General features: G+C 42.5%; 1 protein-coding gene across 6 annotated transcripts in view; it reads right to left on the reverse strand.

The window, feature by feature from the left end:
• The window catches only part of SLC25A26 (solute carrier family 25 member 26), an 88924-nt gene that overhangs the window by 9054 nt on the left and 51894 nt on the right, over positions 1–27976 (reverse strand). For all 6 annotated transcript variants that reach the window (XM_069811904.1, XM_069811902.1, XM_069811901.1 and 3 more), the window contains 2 exons: positions 17748–17792; positions 6069–6138 (listed from right to left, as the gene is read on the reverse strand). In XM_069811904.1, the coding sequence (XP_069668005.1) occupies positions 6069–6138; positions 17748–17792 (115 nt within the window). The remainder of the gene's footprint in view (positions 1–6068; positions 6139–17747; positions 17793–27976) is intronic.

A 27976-nucleotide genomic window follows, 5' to 3' on the forward strand; every position in this document is an offset into this window, starting at 1 on the left:
TCAGCTGTAGAGCTGACAGTAACACTTTAGTCAGACTAACTTATTTCCCTTAACAGATCCCAGTGATTTTTTTATACATTTGTTCCTAACAGTTTTGTATTGGCAGAAGCTTCAACCTTGGCTGATAGAGTGATTAGGACAAACACAATTTATCCTGATAGATGTTCCCAAATTCTTATCTGAAAGGTTTAATCGAAGCTGATTGGTTTTCATTTTTTTCCCCAGCTAACATCTGGATCTTTCAGACTCGTTATTAACATTTCAATGTTTTTTTTTCCATCACTGGGAAGATTTACCAATCAATTTAGAATGACAACAGCAACAATAAAATGCTTCATAAGCACAACAAGCAGCAGGATAGTGGCTAAAATAAATGCAAGTTTGTATATGCTTGACAAAAACATGAGATTAAAGTTAGCATTTGTTGGGAACTACATTTTATTGAAGGCAGTGAGTCTGACAACATGAATTTCCTCCAGCCTTAACCCTAAACATCCAAGGCAATTTTAGAGTGACCTCTTCAATATTAGGACACAGGCACACAAGAATAGACTACAGCACTAGCAAGGTACTGCTCAGTTCTACCTACTACTCTAGCTGGGTAAAGGAACTTAACGAATGACTGTTTCCAGATTAATACAAGTGATGAAAACTAATACAGCCAGAGTCTACTCTTTCAAAGTAGGAGGCTGTGCACCACATTGTTTCATACACAGTAAGGCCCAACAGATCTTTAAATCACTCCTTTAGTCTATTCCTGCTGTCACTGAATTCTCCAAGAGCTGCCACATAAGGCTGAAGTCTGCTCAACTAGTCAGCAAGCAGGAAAAGCAGGCATCAAAGTATCAGGTGGGCCAGAAAGGCCCAGACACATCCAGACTTACACTCTTAACCATTACAGCTTCTCTGCAGAGGTGACAGTGAAAAAGGCACCTTTGCAGGCAGTCTGCACCCAGACAAACAGACGCACCAACTCACCCCTGGAAAAGACTCCTTTCCCCCTTGCCCTAGAAGGATCTGGCGATGACTTGGGCTCAGCAAGTAGGCATCAAGATGGATTTTCACATGGGAGAAGGCTCTTGGCTTGTTAATACTTCTAGCAGAGTGACAAACTGCTCTATTGGGAAAATAAAACTTGACAGAGTAGCAGAAAATTCATCACCTATCTCCCGAGAAGTTACAATGGACACTGTGCACTCATACGTCAGCTAAGCAGCTAAACTTTACCAAGCTCAGGGTGTTAAACAGAAAATCCCTCTGCTACCCACACTTTCCAGTGACCTGTTCTTGACGGAAGCGCTAGTGACAGACACCTGCAGAGAATGATTTACCTTTATTTGGCGATAAGAATAAAAAGTCTTGAAGACTTAAGATATTCCCCTGCTGGCATTTCCTACCCTTTTTAGCTGTCATATGCAAATAAAAACCGAGAAGCATCAGAACAGAGTGAAATACTTCACCTGAGAACAATACATAACCCTACATCCTTGCAGTAAGGTAGCTGCCTGCAGAATTTTCTGCTGCTGCTGCTGCTATGCGAAAATGTTTCATGGGTTCTTTGACACAGTGCTCAGATAAGATCCTATGAAGGGAGGAAGACAAGTTCTTCTTCAGTCTCCGTATCTTGTTTTTCTGTACCATTTTAATTTCTTCCCACCCTTTCTAAAGGGTCCAGGGAACCCTTCTGGCTGTCACAGGGGCTCCTCCTGATTCAGCGTTTCTGTCATCTGGCCAGACCCCTGGCACTCTCTTCTGCAACACCAACCCAGTTCGGTAGGTCAAGCTCATTTCAAGAGATAGGAACCTGTGCTTGACTAATATCTTTTTTTGAATTAGCCCACCTTAGGAAAAGGAAAAAATCCAGGTTGAGCTGTACTATTGCCTGTCTTCATTACTATTTTCTGTACTGACATCTGCAGGTTACCCAGGACTGGTTCAGGATTGAATCCCAAATCCGGGTTGAAAAACTGAGTCGCACAGGTCCAACACTAAACCTCACGGCATCCTCTTACACTGACTGATTTCCAAGTTCACAAATGAGTCTTTTTCAGAACTCTTCAATCAATCGGTTCTTATTGAACTTTTGTTTTATTGATACTATGTTAAATTTTTTAAGAGAAATTTTATTCTCATCCTTTATCACTGTGGGAACACCACATGTCAATGGTAGAGCAAAGTGACCCAAGAACTTGTTCAGATTTCAGCAGAAATACCAAGAGGCAAAGCACTGCTCCTCCAGCAATTTAACCAATTCAGGGTTAGAAGCCTGGTCCAAGGAGACACTGCAGGGAAATCTTGAGAACTACTCAAAAATTTATTCAGAGCTATAGAGTTAAGGAGGCTTTTAGGCACAGTGTGTAATCTTGTCAAAGCTGATTAGATCAAAACAAAAGTGATGGGAAGTCTTCCCTGTTAATGTGCAAAAAGCTCTTGTTAGCGCTTTATTATTCACTGGACTTGCACCTCCATTCTCGGTGACTTTGTCACCACAGAGCATTAATTATTAATATTAAGCCACACTTTTTTTACAGTAGGGAGAAAGAAGGCGTCTTTAACACAGGCAATTTTCAATCCCATTAAATGGACACTCAGGTTCTTTGACAAGCTGAAGATCACCTCGCTGCTCCAGGGCAGTACTTTGCTTTCCCAACAGCTAATACCCGATGGCAGGATTTCTCTGCCACCAGCCCACTTCCACGGAGTACACACGAAACCCACCCAGAAGCTTTTCTGGGACAGCCTGCCCTGGTACAGTGCAGGCTGGGGGGCAGTGGTCCAGCCAGCCAGCCTAAGCCCAGAGAAGACTCAAGCATGGAGTACAACCACACTCATGCCTGGCCTGCCCACAGCACGAGGACATGCATCACTCCTCTGCCTCCAGCCTGCCGAAGCCCGTGCCCAAATCTGCGCTGGTGTCCAAACAGCTCAGACATGAGGCAAGGTTTGGTTCAAATGCATCCTCAGGCTTAAAATATCATGTAGGTCTACCCTTGGGTTCCTCCCCACCGACTGCTCAGATATCACCTTCCCTCACTCCCCAATTGCTCCAAAAATCTCCTCTAGTTAAGACACCAGAGATGATGATAAGGCTGGACAAGGCCTCCAGGGATTAAATTATTAACAGATGAGACAGAGAGGATTCCAAATCTCTGACATTTATGCTCATGCCCATTACAAAAAAAGCCCACGGATCGCACACATACATCTTACATGTGCGCTCAACAAGGAAGAGTCGGGCCCCTTACAGCACTTTGGCTGAAATCGCTGCCATTTCACAGGCACTGGGGATGGAATTCAATATATTGTTGCTCTTTGTTCTGTCTTCGCCAAATAATCAATTACGATTTAGCTAGGAACTAACCAATGCACACAGACACATACACACATATATACGTGTGTGTGCCATAAAGGGAAGCCAAACAGGACTTTACTTTCAGTTTGTTTAAGCTTATTACCCTGCCCCTCAGGACCTCTAACATGTCTTTAGAAAGTATTGAATTCAAGCAAAGAACACAGGAGAAAAGCATGTCTGTGTGATTTCGCCATCTCACTACTACCATGGTGGCATTTGACAGCATCTCTGTGTTTAAAGGTTGTTTTTGGATAATCTCCTTTTAACGTTTATAACATGACAATTTTAAACCACTTGGATGCACACAGCCATCTCATTTTATTCATAGGGTACTGGTGAGGTTTTGGTTTTTTTGTTTTGGGGTGGAAAGAAACGGATAGAGAGTTTGGTCTGTTTTTTCTTCCTTCGTTTGAAGCTATATGTAGGTAGTTAATAATTTTTAACTGTGGAATTCAGAAAGCAGGAAATTATTTTTCCACTGCCTCCATTCAGCAAGAAGGCTAAATATTTTCAGTGAAATAGAATGGATACAGTACCAGATTAGATCAGTACAGGGCCTGCCTGTTGCACGTCTGCAGAGGGAGGCAATGGAGACAGAGGGGAAGGTTCTGATCCAAAGAGAATTAAACCTCATGAGTTTTGAAGCAGGTCCTCAAAGGACACATGAGAAGGGAAGTTTAAAATACTGCTGGTGAAAAGGAAAGAATACAGAAACAAAGAACAGAGAAGGAAAACGAGGCTGGAGGAAGCAAAGCTGGAAGGATAACACAGAGAATATATATATCATCAGTTGCAACGCTATCTGGAAAATAGCACTCCAGCTCTGCAAAGACTTGCGCTTGGGGAATGGAGCCTATGAAGACAGAGAGGCTGAACTGTCTCATCTGCCACCACCTCAAACCTGGAAGTCTCCGTGCTGCTCCGCAGGGGACACAGTGTCTCCTCCAGCACAAAGCGTTAGGTCTCCCCAGCCTCCGCCAAAAGGCAGGGCAGCGTTCACGCACAGCCGTGCCTCTGGAAGCTCCTTCTGCCATATTTCTGCTGGAAAGTGAGTGGACGCTACTGAACATCCATCAAATAGCAGCAAGTCCAAGTACAACTGGTCAGAATCAAGACATACAGAGAAGGAAGTGGAGGCATTGGGCTAGATTTCCAATTGAGGCACCAAATTGGACTTCAGGAAATTACTCGGCAAGGCCTTGGGTAAATCAGATAACCTTTCCAGCTCTCTGAACGTGCCTGAACACAGTTTTTGTATCAATCTGACTGTAAAGAAATCAACAGAGCTAAATTAATGATCCCCTATCACACCTGCAGACGTACAGATTGCATTTTAAAGCATTTTTAGTCTGATAGCTTGTTTTGTTTCAGAACAAAAATGAACGATCTGCTTCAATCGCTCTGATTTCGTTTGTGCCGATTTGATGAAGTCAGTGTAAAATCCAACAGTAGACTGAATTTTAAGCAGAATAAAATTCCCTTCCCATCACATAAACATAGAAAATACAGCTAGACAAAACCACAAGAGATCATCTAAAATATCCCCTCTGCCCCAAAATGGAATCAATTCTACCTAAACCATTCTCTCACAGCTCACGTGCCTGATCTACTAAACTGTGTGCAGCTACAGCCATGCTCCCTTCTCTCAGTCATGCAGTTACAGCGCCCGTCAAAATGAAGCCTCAGTCTCTGCTGGAATTCTGCTGCTATTAATACTTCAATTCCCCTAACACAGCTTATTTTAAAAAAATTACATACGATGTAATGGGTCTGATTTTGTAAGTCATCAAAGAACAAGCTTTGCTTTTGATAATCTCTATTTCAAGAAATGCTATAATTTCTCTTTAAACAGGATTTATTTTTTCCACATATTCTGTTACTGGTTTGGAATCTCTAAATGTATTTTAGGTCCTTGGGGAAAAGCTCTGGCTATCCATCTCTTAACTACTAATCTGTTTTTTCTATTAAGACAGTTGAGTCTCTCCTCCCTCAAACTTGTCAGCTATACTGATGAGTCATTAACTGATTTTTTCTCCTTTTTTTTTTTTTTTGAAACAACTACAGTAGGCTAAAATCAAGCAAGAAGCCTACTGAAGAATTCAATTAACTTCTGGCTTGTTTGGTAATAAATACTGCAGTATTGTATTCTGCCACTCTTTATTCTTGTTCTAGTGTCTGGAGATTGCCCAGATGTTTCGTCCTCTGTTTTTTTCTTTGCTGCGGAAGGCTTTTGCCTCCAGGCTGTGCAGTGCTAGCCTCTGCTCTCCTGACTCCAGTTAATCTACATGGCTGTCAGAGCTGTCACATGAATGGTGAATCATGGCCTCTCGCTGCAATCACTTCAGCCCCTGGGGAAGTGCTCAGAGCAGACAGCTGCACAAACCCCCACCCAAGCAAAAGTTTCTCCTGGATGAGGATTTTACAAATCAACTTTGAAATAATCGCAAAGCCTGACTGACAGGCCCCTGGTTTTTAAATAACAGAAATTTGTCAAAAACAAATTGGTTGTCTTTCAAACAGACACCCTGTTTGAGTCTTTTTTTTTTTTTTCTTCTCTTCCTTTGCTGACTTCCCTATTTCCAAACAACAACTGGATCCGTTTTCTTCTAAACAAACTTGAATTACAAAGGAATGTTGTTCTGCTATACTTAATAGATTTGCACATTTTTCCCTTTCTTCTTTAGTCTTTCCCAGTATAACATATAATCCTTTGCACCTGCAAAAGCTCCACAGACTGCTGACTGCCAAGAATCCACCACGTGACCCTGCTTCCATGACCAGAGATCCTGTGTTTAAAGAGAAAGGAAAATAAAAAGTTATTAAATGTTTGAATCTATCTGATCCCCATGTGAGTTAACTCCGAGGATGGGAACTTAAGTGAAAAGCTATTTTTGTGGCATTTTTCAGTGATGTAATAAGTGATTTTTCCCAAGGAACTTGTGTACTTGAACGAGCAGATGGAGTGAGAAAGATGTCTGGAACTGAGGAAGGCTTGAAGCAAATTGCTTTCAGGGATTTCATATGTATGTATTTAAGCCTGTGGCCATGCAACTTTGCAAATATTTTGTGAATTTATTTTCTTTTTGGCAGATAAAACAGCGCAAAGCAAAACACTGAGTGGGGGGGCGGTATGCAAGAACCAATATCAGTTCAGCCCAGATGTAGCAAACACTCCCATTTAAAATGAACAGTCCCCAGCACAGCAAGATAGAAGTCCTGTTTGCTCCCCTAAATTTCTTAAACCAACCCTTCCCCTCGCACACCCCAAAAAACCCCATCGTTAAGAAATTACTCTTATCACTCCCATTATATCCCAAAGCAGGTGTGTCTCTGTTTTTCACTTGGCGTCATTTAGGGACCACACACCCTTCTCCTCCCCACTGCTCCCACACACCATGCTCCAATCCATTAACTCACAGCATCATTTAAACATGCACATTTAAAAACACCAACAAGAATGATGCCTTCTAAAAAACACCTATCAAGAATCACGTCAAACAATTTGATGAATCTGATCGGTATCAACAACAAAGGCCACTGCGTGCTGGGATGGTTTTTATTACGCCAGCTACGGTCACTTTGTTCTCTCCTCCTTCACTCCGCTCCATCACCCCTTTCCCAGCTCCTGAAATGCCTAACACTGGAAATTCTCCGGATGAGAAGTTTCTGGTTTATGATGTGAGGATCTCTGCTGAGCAAAAAGGGATGGGATCCATGACCCTTCTGAGGCCTACCGCAGAGAAATCAGTAATTTTATTTTATAGCTGTGACACTATCTCATTCTTTTCAAAGCCGTATTACTTCTATACTATAAAATTTTCCTAAAAGCAACTCGATAGCTGTGCTAGGCTGAGATACTGCTCTCGGGCTCCTGGTCTGCAATACAGCCACTTTCCACTGGGGCATGAGAACTCGTTTCCCTCATTTGCTGACTCTTCATTTAACATGCTGTCCTTGTGACTCGCTTCTTCCAACTTGGCTGGTGGTTATATTTCAGTTGAATGTTTTAAAAATCAAACTGTTCAAGCAACAATGGCCAGCCACAATGTTGTTTGGTATCCTGCCATAGCTAAATAGCAGCAGCTCTGCTGTACGAAAGCACTAAAGGGATTTCAGTCTCTTTAATGCTAGCCATTCTTTTCCTGGTGTTTTCAGTATGGGCTTCTATTCTGCTGTCACCCACAGCAGAAACTGATTTTCATCTCATAAATAAATAAATAGGGATTCATAATTCTTCAAACCCATAATATGCTTTTCTGGAATAACTTAAACTCTTTGGACACACAGTTTTCTTGCAACTCAGTCCTGCTGGATGAAGGACACATGCCCCCTAAGACAAAAGGTGCTACCTTCCAAAGCGTCTAGGTATTGTCAAAGCATAAATCCCATCTTCAAAACCCATTTTCAAAACACTTCAGGTGCTTAAGAAACCTCAAATTGCAAGGCAGCATTTAGAAATCTAACCGCTGGCGCCACTTGATAAAAACAGAATTACTGTATGATTTCATTAAACATTCTCCAAATGCCTATACATCTACAACTAAACCTGAGAACTCGGAGCAGTTACTTCTGTCATGCAAAAAACAGTATGGAAGATCTGTTGGAGGACTAAGAGGAAAACTAGCACATTAATAGAGACATTCATGGCTTTGCCAGAAGCCCAGCCTATTCTCAGTCATGATGGGGTTTTATGTTAATGGCATTGTCCAAAGAAGTACGAAAAGGTCATTCTTAATTCTTGGCATGTAGCTCTGAAATCTAGTTTCTGATAAAGCCTGGCTTCCCAGTGCAGTTCTGCACAGAGCCCTTGCCAAGCAAGGCAAACGGTGATGAATTCCCATCCGTTACGCCTGCAAATTGACAACAGGTATTTGCAACAGTCATGCAATACGGAAAATTGTTTAGAAGGGTGGAGCCAGAAACACTTCAATTAAATTAGGGAAAAGGAGAATTGAGGCTGAAGAACAGGAAGAGAATTCCCCAACAGTGAGGTCGACTTAACAGCAGAGCCAGCCTCCCCGGGGAGGAGAGGAAAGCCCTCTCCTTTGAGTCACTCAAAAATAGACTGGAGAAGGCACTCAAGACCGTACTGTGGGGAATAATCCTGCGTTGGCAAGGGCAGGATGAGATGACTTCATGCATTTCTTTCCATCTCTGATTTTGGTGATTCACCCAGAGCTCCAAACCTGAACATAGAGAAGAGAGAGAGAAGCAGGGCGCGAGGACATCATCCCAGAGAAAGCCGAGAGGAACAAGTGTCACAGGGCCAAGAGGACTGGCAGGACCCTGGTCCAAATTCTTTCTAACCACACTCACGCTGCGGGCCAAGCTGATGTGCTGAAGGTCACACATGTTTTCTCTCACAGCCCATGGACCAACTAATTGACAGGGCTTTGTGGTAAGCTGGGCTTGTAAGTTCTTCAAAAACACTCGCCTTTGTGCTGCACCAAGGATGGTTTTAATACCAGTAACACAAGGCGAAGCACAGAAGCTCTTAGTGGCTTGTAGATCACTGTAAAACCAGGGCCTTGTTCCTGGGAAGAAACACAGGATTCATATACATCTCCCCAAAACACCGACTTTGGACGGAATTGCTGGTTATTTGCAGTGATACAGTGCCTAGATCACGCTCCGCCATCCTGGATGCCGCACAAATTCAGAAGAGCCTTCTGCTTGGGGGCATAACGGGCGAGAGCTCGGGTCAGGCACAAGACGGGTGTCAGAGGCAGGCTCAGAGCCCACGGGTCACGGCTCCCTGCTCAGGGCCTCCAGACAGGGCAGAAGCGCCTGCGTAATGCCCGCAGAAGCCCTGCAACGACACTGCTTTTTCTACACACGCTCTTGCGATATGAAACAAACTGGGAATTACAAGCAACGCAACTGCAACAATTGGATCAGCCTGGTTTCCCCACCACCATCACCAAATGGCTCCTACCTGCTTACACTGCTCTCCTCCCGCAGAAGGCTGCAGGAGATAACGAGACTTTTCCAGGGCAATGCCCATTCCCACTAGTATTCACAGCCTAGGAAAGCAAAATGACAAGGAGCACATTACATGAAAGCGGGCCGCCATGCCAAGCCTGTGTCATGTGTATTCTATTAAGCTGAAGGCTGAATAGAAGACTTTGTTTTCCACTTCAAAGGACCCCATCCCAATCTCTCGCTCTTCCCTTATGAATAACAAATTGGAAATAAATCTTCTGGCTGAAGCGCATGGAAACTCGTACAGTTGGGGCCCTCTGCAGCTTCCCAGCTCAATCACATGCTAATTTTTTTTGTAAACACTTTTATGTGATATATATGTAAATCTCGCTGTGCATTGCCGCACCATGTAAAGCAATACAGCGGGTGCGTCCTCAAGGGATGGGACACAGTGGGAAGCCTGAATGCAGATTTCCAATTATTCACAGGGATAATGTTCACAGAGAAGGGTCAAGTTTTATATGTGGGCAGGGCCTTACGTTTCTTCCTAACGATCCCATTTCATACACTCCCATAGGCCAGTGTCCTCTACTTCTCACCACAAACGTTATTTAACTCTTTTGATACTGAGAATACAAGGACACCCCATTTTGCTGGGCAGAAGGCACATTGGGAAAGTCACTCTTAGGATATACCAAAGGTCTTTCAATCTAAAAAACCAAACGAACAAAAAGAAAAGATTACCACCGCCTTTAAATACAGGGGGGAAGTACATGGTGCCCTCAAATGTGGGCTGCTCACGCGTTGTGGACACCTGGCCTCCAGATGGCCAATAACCTTTGACTAGTTCACACAACTCCTTAGCTGTGCATGCCTGTCACCTTTGCCGTACGTTTGTGGTAAAAGTTTGCAGCAGAAATCATCTGTCAGCTTTGTGCTCCCAACGCAGTTGGGTCTTGGTCTATATTCAGGACACCTAAGCTATGGTGATCCTGGGAAAGTGCAACACTCACATCTCGCTCAAACCTGATGACCAGACCAACACCCCAAACGCTGCAGGAAGCATTGCAGAGAATGAGACATCTATCTCCCCCTTGGCCTTGCTATTCTTCAGGCACTAAGAAGCAAGCAGACCTCATGGCACACACTAAACTTGAGGCCTGCAGCTGAGTAAATATTACAATTCACTCCAATGATAAGCATCTGTAGTATTTCTACATACCCCTCTGTTCAAGGCAGTGTTCAACTTCATGATAACAGAGGAGAGAAAAATCTCTCCAAATTAATCACATGGATTGTGTGCATGTACAGTCCTGCAGACTGAGGGAAGAAAAGCAGTTTTCACGTTTGCCTTTGCTACTAGGTATTTTACTTGCAAGGTGGCATTTTGCACGGCTGGTCCTTACAGATGCATGGCACATTAGCTACAGAAGCAGCAAAAAAAATTCATGAGCTGATTGCAGTTTCTATACATAAAGTCAGACACAGAGCATAGAGCCAAATGTCCTCCCCAGTGAATTTTTATGTGCATATGTGCAGCATATGCGCAAGTACATGTGTATATTACCTTGCAGGAAACATGCAAGCCCAAACATGGGAAAAATTCAATGATCTAAGTTCACTGTTGACATAAACATTGAGACTCCATTTGCACTAATGGAGTTGTGCTCACTTATGCCAGTACTGAATTTGGCCCTAGAACTAAACCTACTCAAATCCTAGATAAATTGAGAGAAAGAGAACAAAAGTTGGCCTACATGCAACAGCATATTTTTCATGTTAAAAGCATTTCATTCCCTTTTTCTCCCCATATAATACTGCATTGATGTCTGTGACCCATTTGGATGTAAATCAAAATGGATGTGCTAAAAGCCTGGTTAAAGAAAATGTCTCCGAAACAGTGTTCCCATGGCAGGGCAGAACATAATATGCCAGCTACACTCAGTTTCCATGGCACGAAGGGCTATGGATGTGTCTGGGGAGGAAAACGCACTGCTGAAAAATCGCTTCGAAGTTAGGACGGCTTTCCTTGAGTATCTGCACTGCTACTACCTGCCAATAAATCTGTGCTTCATGCAGGCTTGTGTGAATAAATTACGTGGAAAAATTACATGAGTCTTTTAAGGTTCTTCAGTAAGAAGCAAGCGTCCGAATCAAATGGTGAGCCCTTCACATTGAGTACTTCTATATTCTACCAAACGTCCCCAGATGTCATTGGCAAGCTCAGCAACCTCTAGAGAACCGGTTGTGGTCTAGGCATTACCAAGAGCATCACAATCTGGCTCTGTAGCTACAAGACTGCATGAGTCTGTTTTACTTCTGCCGTTTTAAATGCTGCATTGATGATCCAAAACCATCTGACTTTCTCAAACGTGTCTGCAGTGCTGTAAGTAAGGACTGCATTTGTTTCTTCCTCTTTGGTGCAGATGGCGTATAGCATTCCTTCGACTGTGCTTCAAGACTGTGTGAATGACACTTATTGTGACACTAATAAAGCAAGGGCTGTTTGCTGAACAGCTGTTGGGTACATTGTTCTTTTGTGAGAAAAATGCAGCCGTTATGCTAATGGCATGCACACGCCGCATTGGCCGCAAGTTACATCACGCCTCAAAACGCCACCATGGAAATCTGTTTTCCTGATACAGCACCTAAGCAAATGGCAGACGCGTTAGCATTATTTAACGATTAGGACTTAATCCCTAAATCAGCCCGATCATTACTCAAAGAGGGAGTGAGGTATGGTAGAACACTTACTACTCTGCCTGCAAGGAAATGGGTTTAAAGCTGGGCCTGGGTTTCATTTACTCTTGACTTATATGCAGCTGAGCACAGCAGAAAAGAAACACTGGACTGCTTCTCCAGGAAAAAAGGAAAGCTGTCACCTACCTACAGAGCAGGGAAAGAGCCATTTTAGGCCCAGTTTGGCTACATTTCTCTATTTTCTACTTACCCTGTTAAACAGCAACAGATTTGATTGTAAATTTTAGGAGGGAAATGGCATGTGGTTTATTGTTTCAATGGTGGAGTTATAAACACGTATTACTGCCGAGAACCCCAGCTGCCTGGGCAGAAGAATTCAGTAAACTTTTCATCTTATTAACTTCAAAAATCAGGTGCAATGAGCTCCAACCAAGATTAGAGTCCTCACTCTCCACGGAAACCCACCAAGCAGTTTTTGCACAGCATGCTTCAAGGTATGTCTCAAAGCTATATCTGCACTGACAACTACAAGCGAGGCTGAGCCCACCCTCAAACCAGACTTGTTCACACCCTATACTGCTTATACCAGCCCCCAGAAGTTGGGCTCTCTGGAGGGGGGAACTAAGAGAAGCAAGCAAACGAGTACACGTGCCAATGCCTTCATGTAGATCTACAGTTCAGTCCACCAGCAGATTTCCCAGCCTCTGTTCCTCTCAATAAAAGTGCCTTGTGCCTGCAGTGACAGCTGAACCTGGACAGAAAACAAGGGACCTAAGGAAGTGTAAGCCCAATCTGAAGCCTGCTCTCCATCGTATGGGCAGAAACCAATTTAGAAACAACATAGGGAACTTCTGTTCTGACCCAACCAACCTTGTGAAACTGCTCAGCCTCACAGGGGAACGGCTGGACTCTCCCCGTTCTCTTTACTACGATGCCCTGCTTATTTCACAGGGTGAATATGTGCCTGTGTGTATGCTTCTCTCAAACCATTCTCTTTTCCTGAAGCCACCAAAGCATTCCTATGCTTCTTCAGCATCGTACAGCACTATCACATGCCACCACAGTAATTACAAAATCCCACAAGAGAGATCTGCCCATGTATCTCAGCTCCCTGTCTCTAGCTATTGCCTCTGAAGGTCCAACCAAATATCTCTCTTTATAAAACACCTGTTAATTTGTGAGACTTACAGATTTGAGAAAATTATCTTATTACTAAAGCCAGTGACAAAAAACCACGTGGGCTCACTACAGCTGCAGAAAGTCTAAGAGTTTTAGGTTTTGCCCAACACAGAGACAAAGAGGGAAATCCTGGCACTGAGTGCCAGAAGAGACAGAACATCACCTTGAGCATGGTCTGTCCAAGATTTTTATCCTTCCTTGCAGGTCCTGGGCCAGCAGAGCAGCCCGGTCTGTGCCAGCCCTCCCAGAGAGGCTGCACATGCAAGAGCAGGGCTTGCTGGCACTCACAGTCCGCAGGGTGAAGTCAGCCTGACCCTGACGTTATATAGTCTTAGCAACATCCAAGCGTCTCATCTCAGAATTGGACATGTCTAGTGAAAAAGACAAAAGGTTCCCAGGATAGTAGGTTTGTTCTCCTTAAAAAAAAAAAAAAAAAAAAAAAAAAAAAAAAAAAAAACACCAAACAAAACCCCCCTTGTTTTTCAAGCCTACTCATTTGAGACCTCTGTCCTCCTGTCCTGCCTGTTCCTTCCCTCCTCACTGGCTACCAGAGCCTTTTTTTCCAGACATACAATACATTTGGTCTATAAAGAGAGCATTCTCCATGTACAGCTGCGTTGGAGTAATTCTCAGAGGCTCTGAAGCGCAGCCAACGTGCAGAAATATAAAACCCAAGAGGACTGAGTCTCATTTCACCTGAGACGGGTCTCCAAGGGAGCACTGTTCCCTGAGGGAGCTGACCATTTCCACCCAGCCATAAGAAGCAGGCATCTTTGACAAGATGTTTCTGGACTCAAACCTAAACAGAGGCTTTTGATTTGGGGGGGGGTGTTAAAACTATTTTGTTGGGGAAAAAAAAAAAACCCCGATGCCCTGTATTTCTGCAATATCCCCACAGCAGAAATAAAAATTGTCCTTTTTCTCAGTTAGGTCTAAAAGATAAAAACTATGGATTAAAACACAACCTGAAACAAATGATAAATCACTTATGTGCTGTTAGTAGGTACTTGGATACGATGATTACAAGTGCTGAATAAAATGCCTGAACAGAACAGAATAGAAGATAATACAGAAGGGATGAGCTCCACGGTGCTACAGTCATCTGAGTGGAGACTACACACCCCTGTCAGCAGGGTGAAAGCAAGAGAGCTGGGCTAGACCGCTGGTAACCCACGACAATTTCATGCCAAATACACAGCCCTGTAATTTGAAATTCCCACAATGAAGAACACACATATAGTATTTCCAAAGCAAGTTACAGAGGCACCCTGGAAATTCCAGGGCCGTATACAAGGGGACTGTATCTTACAACGTTATTCCAAAACTTGAACTAATACGGACAGCAGTATACTTGGCTGGTTTTTCGGAAGCACACCACATTTATGTTCTGCTGCCTTTCTTCATGGCCAGCTGGCTTTGAGATGGGATCAGAAGCATTAGCCCCACCCAAAAGAACCTAAATCTGATCAAACTGCCACAGTGGTAATCAGCCATGGTGCTCCTCTGAGGGTTGGCGTAGCAGAGAGTGAATGAGATTTGAAATGCCCCTTCTTTTCCTGAGCTCTGAGAAGAATTCAAAATTGTTTTAGCTGTAAGGCTTGGGCTAAAGAGACAGAGAAGCGCTACACTAACTCACCCTAGTAGAGAATTACAATGTCTGTCTTGAAATCTGATACACCATAGCACAGTCCTTCTCCCCTTTGGTTTATATCGATAATCTGTGCCTAAAACAAAAAATGGATAAATGAAGAATTGGGAAGAGAAAGGACATTAAGCATGCATTATAGCAGTGGATGCTACCTACATCCAAAAAATAGGAGTTGTTTGGTATTTTTATTAAAATCACCATAATTTCTTTACTGGTTTTTTTTGAGTCATTATGAACTAAGAAAGGAGTTCTAAATTATGTGTTCACCTGAGTAACTGGCAGTAAGGCCTGTTTTGGAAGCAGTATCTGTTTCTTGCTAATTACTGCAATACCCCCCTTGCCAGCACCCATAGCATGTGTAACCTGATAGTTTAGTAATCTATACAATGCTCTCTCTCCTTCTTCTTAGTTTAGTGCATGATATGCAAGTTTACTTTCACATAGGGACAGCTGGTCTACATTCACAGACCGAAGAAAACTGTGCATGGGAACTATGTGGCTAAAGCCTGCTGGAAGCATAAAGAATAACCAGAGCAGCTAGGAGCAAAGAAGACAGAGAAAATGGGATACAGAAACACCTGATTTGCTACCTATGACAAGCCTTTATTAGGCTCCTTTAAGCTTAACACCCTGCTGCTGGCTGCAGCCAGCACATACGTGAAGGAAAAGGAAGCTCTCTCCTTCTTCTGTGTGCCTTGCTAACTGTCCTTTGCAGTGGAAAGACATTTTTCCTCATTTTTATGGTGAATATCTTGTTCGGGGAATGCTAAGACTGAGTCTATCTTCCATCAGCTTATGTAACTTTGTACTAATGGTTGTAAAAATGACACAGCCACAGCACTTGTTCTGTTCTCCTCTGTGAGATGATCCGCGTACATCATACACATCTGTTCCCGCATTTACTTGCTCAAATAATCCCATTAATACAGTGCAGAATAGTCCCTCAGACATTATCTCAGTAACTCTTCTATGTTCAGGCTTCGTGCCATTTTTCTTTTGTCCTCTGCACTCCTACTGTTTAATTACTGCCTCTTCACGCACCTGTGAAGCCATAGCCTGAATCGTACTCCTGTTGATGCTACTGGCCACATCCACGCTGTTGATGGGATCATAATGGTTTTTGTCCTTTGTTGTACTGTCAGGGCAATTTTTTTTTTTTTTTTTTTTTTAAGAACTTCATTCAGATAAACAAAACTTATTCTGCTTTCACTGTCTGGCTTTGATGTGACAAACCTTGAGCTTGAGGTCTCTCCATGTGCTGAGCCGAAGTGACTGGAGCATGCAAGGCTGATTTTTGCAGCTTTCCACTCTTGGTTCCGCAGTCAGAAGAATATATTGCAACAGGTTCATGCAACAAACTGACCCGGTTTTGTTTCTCTTCAGATCTGCACTGACCTCTTTAGGATGAGACATCATGTTTAATCTAAGTGACTCACTCCTGTAGCTAGCTAAATTCAAACTCTCTTCTTTAAAGCCTGCAATCTAAACAATACATTTTATTGTCACAGCTACATGGACATTAGTTAAAACAACTTTACATTCTGAAAATAGTTACATGATGTTGCTGTTTTATGTGGTTTTGGCAAGGACGCTGCACTTTCTCTCTTTAAGCACTGCCACCTCTTGCTCCCAAACACGGCTGCTGCACTAATGATTAGCAGGTCAGGCCAGTATGGCTGCAGAGGAGTTTACAGAAAGCCATTCCTAGACGCTGGCGGGGAAACAGATTCCTAATAAGGCAGCCAAAGCTACCCTGTGCGATGGGATGATACCCAGACCTTCATGAAGCACCTACAGAATCCTCTGCGAAACACAGCTCAGTTCTGTGAAAGCTCTTGATGTATTTCATGCTCCTCCTGCCTGCGGACTCCCCTTTATATTTGACTCCCTGAAGCCTCTAGATGCAGACATTCACACTGTGGGCCTGTCCCCCCAGAACAACCCAAGCTACTCACACACTGCGAGAGGACAAGCTATTGTCCCAACCCAGCATACAAGGACCAAGGAGAATCTAAGTCCTCCTCCCTAAATAGAAGCAGCAAGGGGCAAGGAAGATCATCACCGGCTCCCACCCTTCCAGTTCCTCTGCCCAGTTTGGGTCTCGGTGCCAAGCTTGCTCAGAAGTCCAGCACCCTTAAAAAGAAGGAATTTACTCTCTCTCCAGCTCCTCTCCTATAAATATTATGTTTTGCTGCGGTGCTTTTAATGATCTGCAGTAATTTTCTGTGCTTCCCACCCAGATCTCAAAGCACCTGAAAAACTCTTTCCTTTGTCTTTTGCGGTGAGTTAAAGGAAAAACAGAGGGACGGAGAAACTACATGTCTTCAAATCCAACCCTGTGCTCAAAAATCTAGACCCTGACTCTGTCCATGATAAAAAAAGCAACCAGCCAGTGAGAGAACAGCACATCATTCTGAAAGACTGCACTATTCAAACATCATCCATTGACACCTTCTTTAAATGACCTTTAAATAAAGTACACACAGCCAATCAAAATAGCTTGTCAGTGATGCACTGAGAGTCTCTCCCTGTCTACAAAACCAGGCTCAATCACTTTTCTCTGTATTGCTCACAATTTCCTGTTACCTTGAAGAGTGAAACGCTTGAAAAATGAAAATTCAAAAATAAAAAAAAAATAATAAAAAAAAAAAAATCGCACAAGACAAGACAGTTCCCACTCTTTAATCAGTAAAAAAAGCTAGAGCAGAAGATAAGATTTCTGGCATGTTGGGGAGTGAAATTTAGACTGCATGCCACATATCAGTGTTAGATATTCCCTGTCATTTTTCAGATATTCAGGCAAATGTTCTTCACATGCACAGGTAGGTTGGTACATACTTACTGATTCTTGGACATGCCCATAATTGTGATAATCAAGTTAGATAAGTTACCATGGAAAGCCTTTGCAAAATGCATAACATATTTCTATCATTAAAGAGGACTTACCTTTAAGGACTCCCAGAGGGGAAATTGTACCAGAGAGAAAGGAATCTGGAGAGGTGGGAAAAGAGAAAAAAAACAACATAATGTTACAAAAGCAAATTAGGTTGGCATGTTCCTCAACTGGCTAAATTAGGAACAGTTATTGTTCACTCAGTGAACTGCAGCTTATTACATTTACAAATCTTTACGGACACTTTATGTACGCTGCCATTAAATGACTGGTTTCGCTAAAGCAGTTTTACTTTGTTTATCACATTCCCTGCTGAGAGGTTAATGTATTGTTACTAGGGTGGCCTAGAAGAGCAGTAAGCAGTATGATCTAGTGCAGGGACATTCTTGGTTTGACGGTCAGCCAAGAAAGCCATAAGGATGGTTCAAGAAACACATTCCCAAGGCCAGGAACACAGCTTGGCAAAAAAACATCTTCAGCAATACACACTCACAAACGCTGAGCTGAAAACAGTTGTGCTCCAACACCAGTTGGGCATCAGCTGCAAAAACGTTCCTGAACATCTCCCAGTGATCCCACATTAACAAGCTCCCTTGAGAATTAAAAGCAGGTTGTGAAGAGCTACCACAACCCAACTAAAACCCAAAGGAGAAGCTTGGTAGTTCTCTTCTCATCACCTATAACGAGAGGTTCTTCTGTCCAGGAACAGCCTGTATCTCTGCCTAGGCTCGTTCCTGCTGCCATGTGTCCCCAGCAGTGCCTGTGCATCTTCAGCTCCTTTACACATTTTGCCCTGATAAATGCATCCTGAACAACTCTCTTAACACACCGGGGGGGGGGGGGAGCAAACTTGCATCTCCATCAGCTCTGTAGGCTGATGCAGGACTAACATGCAATAAGTCAGTTTTCACTGTGAACAGAGTGATTCTTTGCAACAAGAGACATCATCTTCCAAGATTACGTCTTCCCTTACAGTTTCTTCCTCCTCCAATCTCTCTACTAAGTTCTTCTGACTCTTCCTCCTCCTTCACCACTCTAACAAGCCCTGTCCAATATCCACCCCTGGTACCGACCCTGCCTTTGCTATCTCCAGCCCAAGTATCTATCTCAAGACATCTTGAAGAAAGGTGTCCCCATGAACACACTAGCTTGTGCTAGAAATGCCCTACAGCTGTATCTGCAGGTCTGCTTTGTCCCTTCCTAAATGTGTCTGCAGTTATCTCCTCTACTTTGACAGCCGGTCAGCTCCAGTTTCAAATCTTCTTCCAAGTATCTATTTTCTTGTCCTACTTTTATCTTTCTTCCCCAAACACAATGCATGTCGGGTTAGTTTTTGCCCTTATTTACGCTGCTTTTGCAGTTCGTGCATCATTTTATTAGTCTCAGAAAGCACTTAGGCACCTTTTGCCATGAAAAGTAGTAGACACTCAAAATCATCCACACTTAACTAACACATAAATCTTTGCTCTTTGTAAGGTGAGTAATGTCAGGTTAAAACCATTCACTACAGAGACATGAACAGCTTATTGAACCCAAATTCAAGCTACACAAAGGAATCCAAAATGGTACATCCATTCAACATCACAAGAGTTAAAGAGTATTGTCTGCTTCACCATGTTGCAACTAATGATTAATAAATGAGTCTATTAAGTTAATCTGCCAGGCAAAACTAAGCTTGACAGACACCTGCCACAGAAAATTTGTTATCTATTCAGGCAGGAAATGGCAGTGAGAAGAAATCAATGTCACTGCTGTACATTGAGCTGACAAACTGAAATCTCAGAGGAAGTTTGTCATCTTGAACAATGAGCAATATCCCTGGTGGCATCTCAAAGCCCCACAATAAAGGTCAGACATAGCTCTTATTTATCAGGGCCTTGAAGCTCTACTGTAGCAATTAAATTTTGTTTTTAATACTGGCTGAAAAAGTCCAGCTATTTGACAGTAATATGTGGTAATATATTTATGAGAAGATATATATATCTCCACATGCTGCTGCATCATTGTTGAATTGGAGTTAAATGGCATTATTTCTTTGCAATGTAAAATGAAAAGCAACATAATCTTCTATTATCTAGGCCAAAAAATAGGAAAAAAAAAAAAAAAAAGAAACAATACCCACTACATTTGCTTCAAATTCGTTAGAAGACAGAAAAGGAAACGCTCTGTATCCAGCTGTACACCAAACAAAACAAGCTTTCAAATACAGTCTCCAAGTTTTGCTTTTCTATGCTCGTGAATGAGTGGTAAAATTATGCAGCTGTTAATAAGACAAGGGAAGCTTTTGACATAAACCCTTTTTTATCTCCTAGCTAGAAGCATTACAATCAAAGAGGAAATTTGTTCATGACTGCCGTTTGATTTTCGGCATTAGTGGCGTTTGCTTTCTGTGTTCTGCTCAGCGGGGACCAGAACTGGATGGGGATTATCGGTTTCACTTTTCCCCATGCACCCCACAAGACGCTGCGGAGAGCAGGCTTCCAAAGTGCCTGGGAAGGCTTTGGACGTATGTCAGTGGGATCTGCACAGCCGCTGGGCTCCCTCCTCTCTAAGACACCTGCAGGATAAGGGCCTAAACATTCATAAGTCATACTTGAATAGAATTTGAAAGCTTGCAAAAACCAAACAAACTAGGAAGCACCACCAACAAAAACAAGCAGAGCAGCACCTTTGCCTGCGCCAAGAAGATCCTAACAAGGTATGTCCTCCATTTCTTACAGTTGTCCATCGGAGCCTGTTTGACAGCATCCCGATTTAAAAAACAAAACCCACACAAGCAATTTCATGGGTACTGGAACGAAAGGGAGTCTGGCTTCCTGCGGATTTGGTTTTTGTCATGAGATTCTTTGAAGCCAAATAATTTCCAAGCCGGGTTCAGCGATCTTCCCACGACAGGGACCTCCGTCACATTTCCTCTCAACATCTCTTCTGCAGCGCCTGTTGAAAGTTCAGTTCCTATTGCAAGCCTTCCCTCAAACCCCTTAATCGCCTTTATTCTCCCCTCACACACATATTTTCAAGAAACTTGTAGGAACTTCTATTTATCTTTGCAGGCTTTGCCTTTCCACCGCATTTCCGTGGCCAACATGTCCAGGGGCCGCACAGGCTCCTGTGCATTCATGTGTGCATACACCCTGTTTGTATAAGCCTTGTTTCCCTAAGAGACCAGACTAAACAGCCCACGCCCCAAAGTAGGATTAATATATGCAAAAAGAAATCACTCTGCAAGGGTAACTCATCCAACAGTGAAAAAGTCTTTAGATGGCTTATTGCCCTTTATTCCTCTACCATGACAGACGTGACAAAATCTCACAGTCTGGGGACACGTCTTAATTTGAACATTTACAGCATTTCATTCCTTTTCATATTTTGCTTTTTAAAATAAAAGGTATTCAGCAATGAACAGAATCACACCCTGCCAGGCAGCGACATTTATGCCTGAAATAGGCTAAGGCAACAATAAAAATGTGGTCCACACATGCGGGTAACTTTCTGCCAGCAAATATGAAACCCTGGCGAGCTCCACCAACCTCTCATTCGACGTTAATATAAAATAGACAGAGAGTACCAGTTCTCATGTCTGGCCTAATGTTATGTAACTGTGCTGTTTGTTCAACAGAGTCAACTCTTACACACACACACACACAAAAAGTTTAAATCCCCCAGACAGCTGTAAATCATTATTCTAAAATGTTTTCTAGGTTAGTGAAATTATCATTTACTCTGGTCCCTGTAGTCCTTAGCACTTGATGCCTAACAACGTAATGAAAGTTGCAGATTCTTATTTCTACAGATCTACTTAATTCCCCTGATACAGAAGGATCTTAAAACATTATTTTTAATAAGTTACTTCTAGAAATAGTTGCACTTCACAACCAGAGCAAGAGATACACACATCTCTCCTCTAAAAAAAACCAGCCTACAAAGTACTGAAGATTGATGACAAAGCAAAAGTCCTCCCACCAAATACTGTTTAATTAAATAAAAGATATTTAAGGAGGAGCTTAATAATACTCTTTGTAACTACAACACAACATTTTAAAGTAACTCAAAGTTCACCCATTCAATATCTGATGCAAGCTGACATTGTACTGAAGGAAGCACAGCTGCCAGGGAGCAAGGAGAGCATGCTGAAGGAGTGGCAAAGAAGGGGTGGGGGAAAAAACAGAAGGAAAAAAAAAAACAAAACCAAAAAAAACAGAAAACCAAAAACTCATCAGCCCCTTCAGAACTGGGATTCCCTTCCAAATATGAGAATTCTTTCACACAAAGAGGAAACAGATGTCCATGGCTGGAATTTGCATGTGGCTTTATTCTCTTCTAGGATACAATAAAACTACTCTTCTTCTCATCCTCTGAGCTAGAAATTAAACAGTGGCATGTCATGCAGAGTCCAGCTGTGCCTCTACCTCCAACCTTTATTAGCAATATATTTAAAAAGAAGAAGAAAAGAGAGAGACACAAAGAAGGGGAGAAACTAGAAAAGCATAAGAAATGAAAAACTTTGTGGTATGTGTTCTCAAAACAATATAAAACCTACAGATGTTCTTACTAATCTGTGGCACATGTTTGTTTATTCAGGTTTTCCCTGTCTCCAGTTCAGCGGGCTTTGCTCTCCAGAAGAGCTATCTGTTTTTACAAATGTTAGAGTAAATACTGAAGGAGAGATTGGCAAAAAACAGCCAGAGGAGGAACAGGCTCACCTTGTAAGAGCTTTCTCAATGTCCCTGAAACTGTACCTCCATTCCAGAAACTGCTCTCGCCCCTATCTCCACTGTTCCCTACATTAACAGCAACAGGAGAAAAGGCAACGGTTACGAAGAGGATTTTGAGAGTACGAATATCACAAGAAGCAAGAACATCTGTTCACTTCAGGGAGAACGTACTGCAGTCATCACAGAGTACTTCTCAAACTTGCACCTCACCTGTCATTCACATGCACTTTGACAAGGCTCATAGAGACACTATCTCCATTGAAGCCTGTATTTATAAGGAGTATTCCACCAGTTATCTGAGCTGCAGGTGCCAAACTGTGCTTTCTCCATTGTAATTACAAAGAAAAGTCTAACAACCCACTTCTGAGTATCAAAAAATATACTGTTTTCCAAGGACACATAAACCACAAATTTCAGGAGAACAATCTTCCCTTTAACTAATTCCTTTTTACATTCCCCTTTTTTTTTTATCAGCTTCTTTATAAAAGATGGTTCTTTTCAAATAGGTTCAAGTTACAGTAGAATAAAACAACCGTGTCAGCCCACTGGAGTTAACACCAAAACGTTTCCCTTAATAATCACAGTAAATCTAGTTCAGTGTCTTGTCCTCCTAAAATTCTTCACACGCTTTCCCAATACATCTGGATTATGATAAACTGATGTTCCAGCTATAAATATACTTCCCCCATGGTGGGATTTGAAAAGACAGCATGAAACGAGGTAAGCCTCTCCCCTGGTCATGTCAGAGGCCATAGCAATAGACAGCAATGTGAAGACCCGTAGCTTTCCACAGTACTGACTGAGGAAGAAGGTGTAGAGGAGCTCAGCACAGCCATCATCTATGGTATACCCCAAAGCTGATGAAGTAGACTTATTTTCTTGCAAAGCTCCAATTAATACTGCCTCCCACATCCTCCTTGATAAATTGCAGACTCCACAAGGAACCTAACGAAGGTAATTTGTAATCTTAACGTGCATGAAAGACTGTCAAAGCCATCAGCCGTGTTCCTGCATCTCCGAGAGATGAAAGATGTGAGCATGGTGAAAGAATGGACAAGTTTATATGTTAAATGAATGATGGAGGGCTTTGTCAATAAACACTGATGCAATTAGAAACAAAACTCTTCAGGCAAGTGTGACAACACTGGTATAGCAATGTCCAGAGAAGATCTCTTGGCTCCATTCCTTAAAGGACACAGTGAAAGACCAAGTTCACATACAGCACCTTCCTGTAAGACTGCATGAAGCCAAAAGAGAAGTGGAACCCCATGGGAAGCTGGGCCATCACAGGTAAAACTATCAAGTTGCATTTGCGACAAACAACTTTTCACAGCTCTTCGGTGTTGAACATGTGGCTTTGCAGCACTGCCAGAGGCAAAGGAACGGCATTTAGGGTGGTAGAAACACCGGTCTCAGCAGTGCCAAGAGTATCATTAAAACAAAGGTTTCAGATTATGCACCAGCAGCCACCTGAGGTAATCAGCAGTTCCCTCATTTTCAAGCAAATACCATTAACCCTGTATGACCTAGGAGACAACTGCAAGCTACAAATGGGAAGAAATAGAAAATTCCCAAATTATACTCATTACTCTGATTCAAGCATCCACTAACCCTCAAATAAATATTTGCACTTTTCTTCCTCTGTTTCCTCAGCTCAAAACCCAAAGTGTTTCCCATTGTCACCTGTCATATGTGAATGTTGGGAAGTAAATTCCTTTCCAAGACAAAACATTATGTGCCCCACAGGGTTGCTTAATTCGGTTACAAGCCATTCTCACAGATGTCCTTTGGACCTGTGTAGCAGAACTTCACATACAACAGGATTTTCTTTTAAACAGCACTGCACGCTCATTATAAAAGGAACATATAGAGGACATTACATAGAGACAGATAAATACAAGGAAAATTCTATCCAGTTTTCCTTCCACTAGAAAAAGGTTTTCTGATTAAAGAGGAAAAGAAAAATAAAAAAGATTTTCTAGAGGGCAATGTTGACCAGCGAAGGGGAAAGACACAGTCAGAGATCCGGCATGACTGCGTGTTCCCAAAACATGGGGAAAAGAGAAGCACTGAGGCAGAAGCACAAACTCAATGCAGGCTGGATTGATTTAAGAGACCCTGATGATCACAGAGCACTAACTTTGCACACACGAGACAGACCATCATCGAGCTATTGAAGCCTCTTTCCTCAAAGAAATAATATTAACAGCCTTCAAAATTCCCCCCTTTTGCACCAGCCCCTTACTTTGCAGGAAGGACAGAACAACTATTAGAAACTGTATAATGTTAGCCACAGAAGTTGATCTTACTGTACTTCAAACAGGACCTGGACTGACTGGCCCCTAATTAGAGAAATAATATCCATGTTGTCCCATTCTCCAACAAACAAGCACTAAAGGAGATGCCCGTTTTGCTATTTCTTCTTGAAACCAACATACCAAAAAAATCCTCAACAAGAAAATGAATATGCTGACCAATTTGTACATGCTGGTTTTAAGGTGCAGATAAAAATCTTGTAGGATAAAGATGAGTTTAGCAGCTCTAGAAGAATGAAGGTATTGTTTAACAGGAAGCAGATGTATGTCAGATGGCAAACTCATTAAAGTGTCCCATCGTTAAAGGAAACGGGATAACAACGAGCCATCTGAAAAAACCTGAACTGATCAGGAAATACACAAGCCGCAGCTAATCTCCTATTTATTGGTAGGTAATGCCTTTAAGTCATGCACATGCATTGAGTTTAGGACCATGAAGGACTAATCTTTGTTCTCATGAAAAAAACATAGGAGCAGAACCCTAGAGCATGAGGCACAGCATTTCTGGAAAAAGTCTTCTGAGGAAAAACCCTAACATTTGGAGAAACTATTACATTAATACGTGGGTGCACAAACGCACGCATGGTTATGTGCTGCTGTCCGGGAAGCATGTCAGTTCGCTAACTTTGAAGGCATTTTAATGTACATTTACACACATGTGATCTTTTAAATGTAAGTATAATTACAAAAAATGCCTTATGAAAGGCACCTCTCAAGGGAGAGCCTCTGAATACAAACTTTTAAATTCAAAGAAAAAAAAAATTACAGGCAGACACTGGACTGACAGATTTGCAGTATCACAGAGTTGAACAGTTCCTCAGATGAGAATTTTGCAGGAGATACAAAGACCTAAGCACAAGGAATTAAACAAGCAGCATGTTTGATTAACAAGGCAGGTGGATCTATGCAGAGGAGTGAGAGTATTGCTTCATCCAGCAACCATTCAATCAAAGAAACTTGACAACAGTGCAGCTGTAATTGTACTGACATCAGCATAGGAACTCTTGTCCTCAGAGTAACAGCCACAAAAAAATTTAACAGACTGGGAAGAAACATGTGTTTCTGCCTTCCTGGATATATGTCAACCTATAGCAGTTTTGTTACAAATGTCTTGGTACTACATTATGATTACAAATAGAACAGAGCACCTCTCACTATAAAAATTAAACACATCTCTCACCAGGAGATTTCTGAACATCACTAAAAAAATCTCCTTGGGGAAATCCATCTCTGCCTTTGCATATGGGCCTGACCCAAAGTTCACTGAAATTTCTGGAAATTTTGCACGTGTGGCTTCAATAGCTTCTGGATCAGAACCCATGGTCAAGATGGAGAAAAGAGGAGAAAGTGGATGCAAGGGTTCTAGCATACGCCACAAGGATCAACTAATTCGGACCCTACCATGTTCTTCGCAGGATGCACAGAGTCAGACTCATGGTCAGAGCAGGATCTAGGATGTACTCTTTTTAACTTCTTAAGCAGGAACTGCTGCAAATTCCCTGCTTTTACAGAAGCGTATCTTCTGTACCCTACTAGTAGCTGTATCTGAGCCCAAACCATGTACATTTAAGTACCACTTAAAAGTCCCAAGAAAGTTAATACAAGCTAAGCAAATTCTTTTGAATGTTTTACCAAATACGAACTTTGGTGTTTTGCTGCATCGATAGCCCTGATTATTTGGTAAGAGTATTCCTGCATATTGGCCTTTTGTGGGGGGAAAAAACCCAACCAACCAACCCAACAGAACAAGTAACCAAATGTTGCTATAAACAAAACACCCCACAGATACTATGAGAAAATTACTCCATCAAGGCTAGTGCAAAACCAACATTAACAGAACAACTACTATAAACCACCAAGTTGAAATTTCTTTCTTTGAAGTGCATGACCCATGCAGCACTGTTTATATATCTTACACCATTATCTCCATCATGTGGCAGAGAGAAAAAATGCAGATTAATGTCAAATTTAGGAAATGCTATTCATGTAAAGGTATTTTACTTACCTTACACACATGCATACACACTTACATGTACACACATTCAAAATTTTGTATCTCACAAAACGGGGCATTGCTAAGCTTCCTTCTGTGACTGCTTTTTTCAACTATTTAGGAAGAGCCATATCCACACTGCACACCACAGGTAAAATTAGAAATAGCCTTGTCCTGCAAGGTGCTTGCGGTCTCAAGGGCAGTGCCCCAACGGGTGCCAATGAAACAATGCTCAGGGGAAACGCGGGGAATCTTCAGCAGGCCAGGGTGAGCAATCCATCATACAGCAGCCTAAATGGCAAGCCAGCACAGGTGGAGTTAAAGGACTGATCTTCACGGACTCCTTGAAAGAGTTTGCCACACGTGATCTCCGTTGGTGTTGCCTGAATAGGAGTTGGTTCTGCAAAGCACCAAAACACATGTCTAATTGCCCACCTCTTTAAAAGAAGCAGTTAAATACATCCTTAAGTCCTGTACTGAATAGCCCGACTGTCCCGTGTGCCTGAAATAAGACTGGACTATTTTCTCTCCCTCACCTACCTTTTTTATTTTTTAATAAACAGTTACATTGCTTTAGCCCCACCAGAAGACATGGTCTTGCAGAAGTCACTTAGTGAAATGACTTGCCTATGTTACATAGAGGGACCTACCAGCTTATGACAATGATCTCTCCTAGCTTTTATGTATTAAAGCATTACCTTTCGTGAACTGCAGCTACAATTCCACAAACTTTAATCTGATTCTACATTACAAAAGACCTAATCTAAAACTCATTAAAGTGAACTGAAAAATCACAAGCATTTGATCGAACCCAAACGAACAGCTAGACAATGCACGTACAGATACAGGCAGGATGGCTCCGTTTTGGGGGTTTTTTTTTTACCCTCTATAATTTTTTTTTTGACATTTTAACCAGTTCTGCAGACTCTGTAACTATTTAAACAGGAAGCCCCCTGGACCCGGCAGACCTCCCTGCCTATGCAGCTGGAGAGCTACTCTGGTCCTAATGGAGCATTTCTTCCACCCCCACCCAAAGGTAGCAGCTGTACAATGTTGGGTCGGACACTGCAGGGCCACCTGGGACTTGCTGCCCTCCCAGGTGTGGACAGACTCGACTACGGCAATCGAGCCCACGGGAAAGCTGTCTCGCTCCCTGCATCCCCCAACTTCCTGCCTGTCAGCAAGCTGGGAAAAAACTTTAGATGAGGCTGGCTGCACACTCAAATCCAGCGTGCAGAGAGCAGGGAGGGTTTGCTTTC

This window comes from Haliaeetus albicilla, chromosome 24 (assembly GCF_947461875.1).
Source record: "Haliaeetus albicilla chromosome 24, bHalAlb1.1, whole genome shotgun sequence".
Classification (NCBI taxonomy): domain Eukaryota; kingdom Metazoa; phylum Chordata; class Aves; order Accipitriformes; family Accipitridae; genus Haliaeetus; species Haliaeetus albicilla.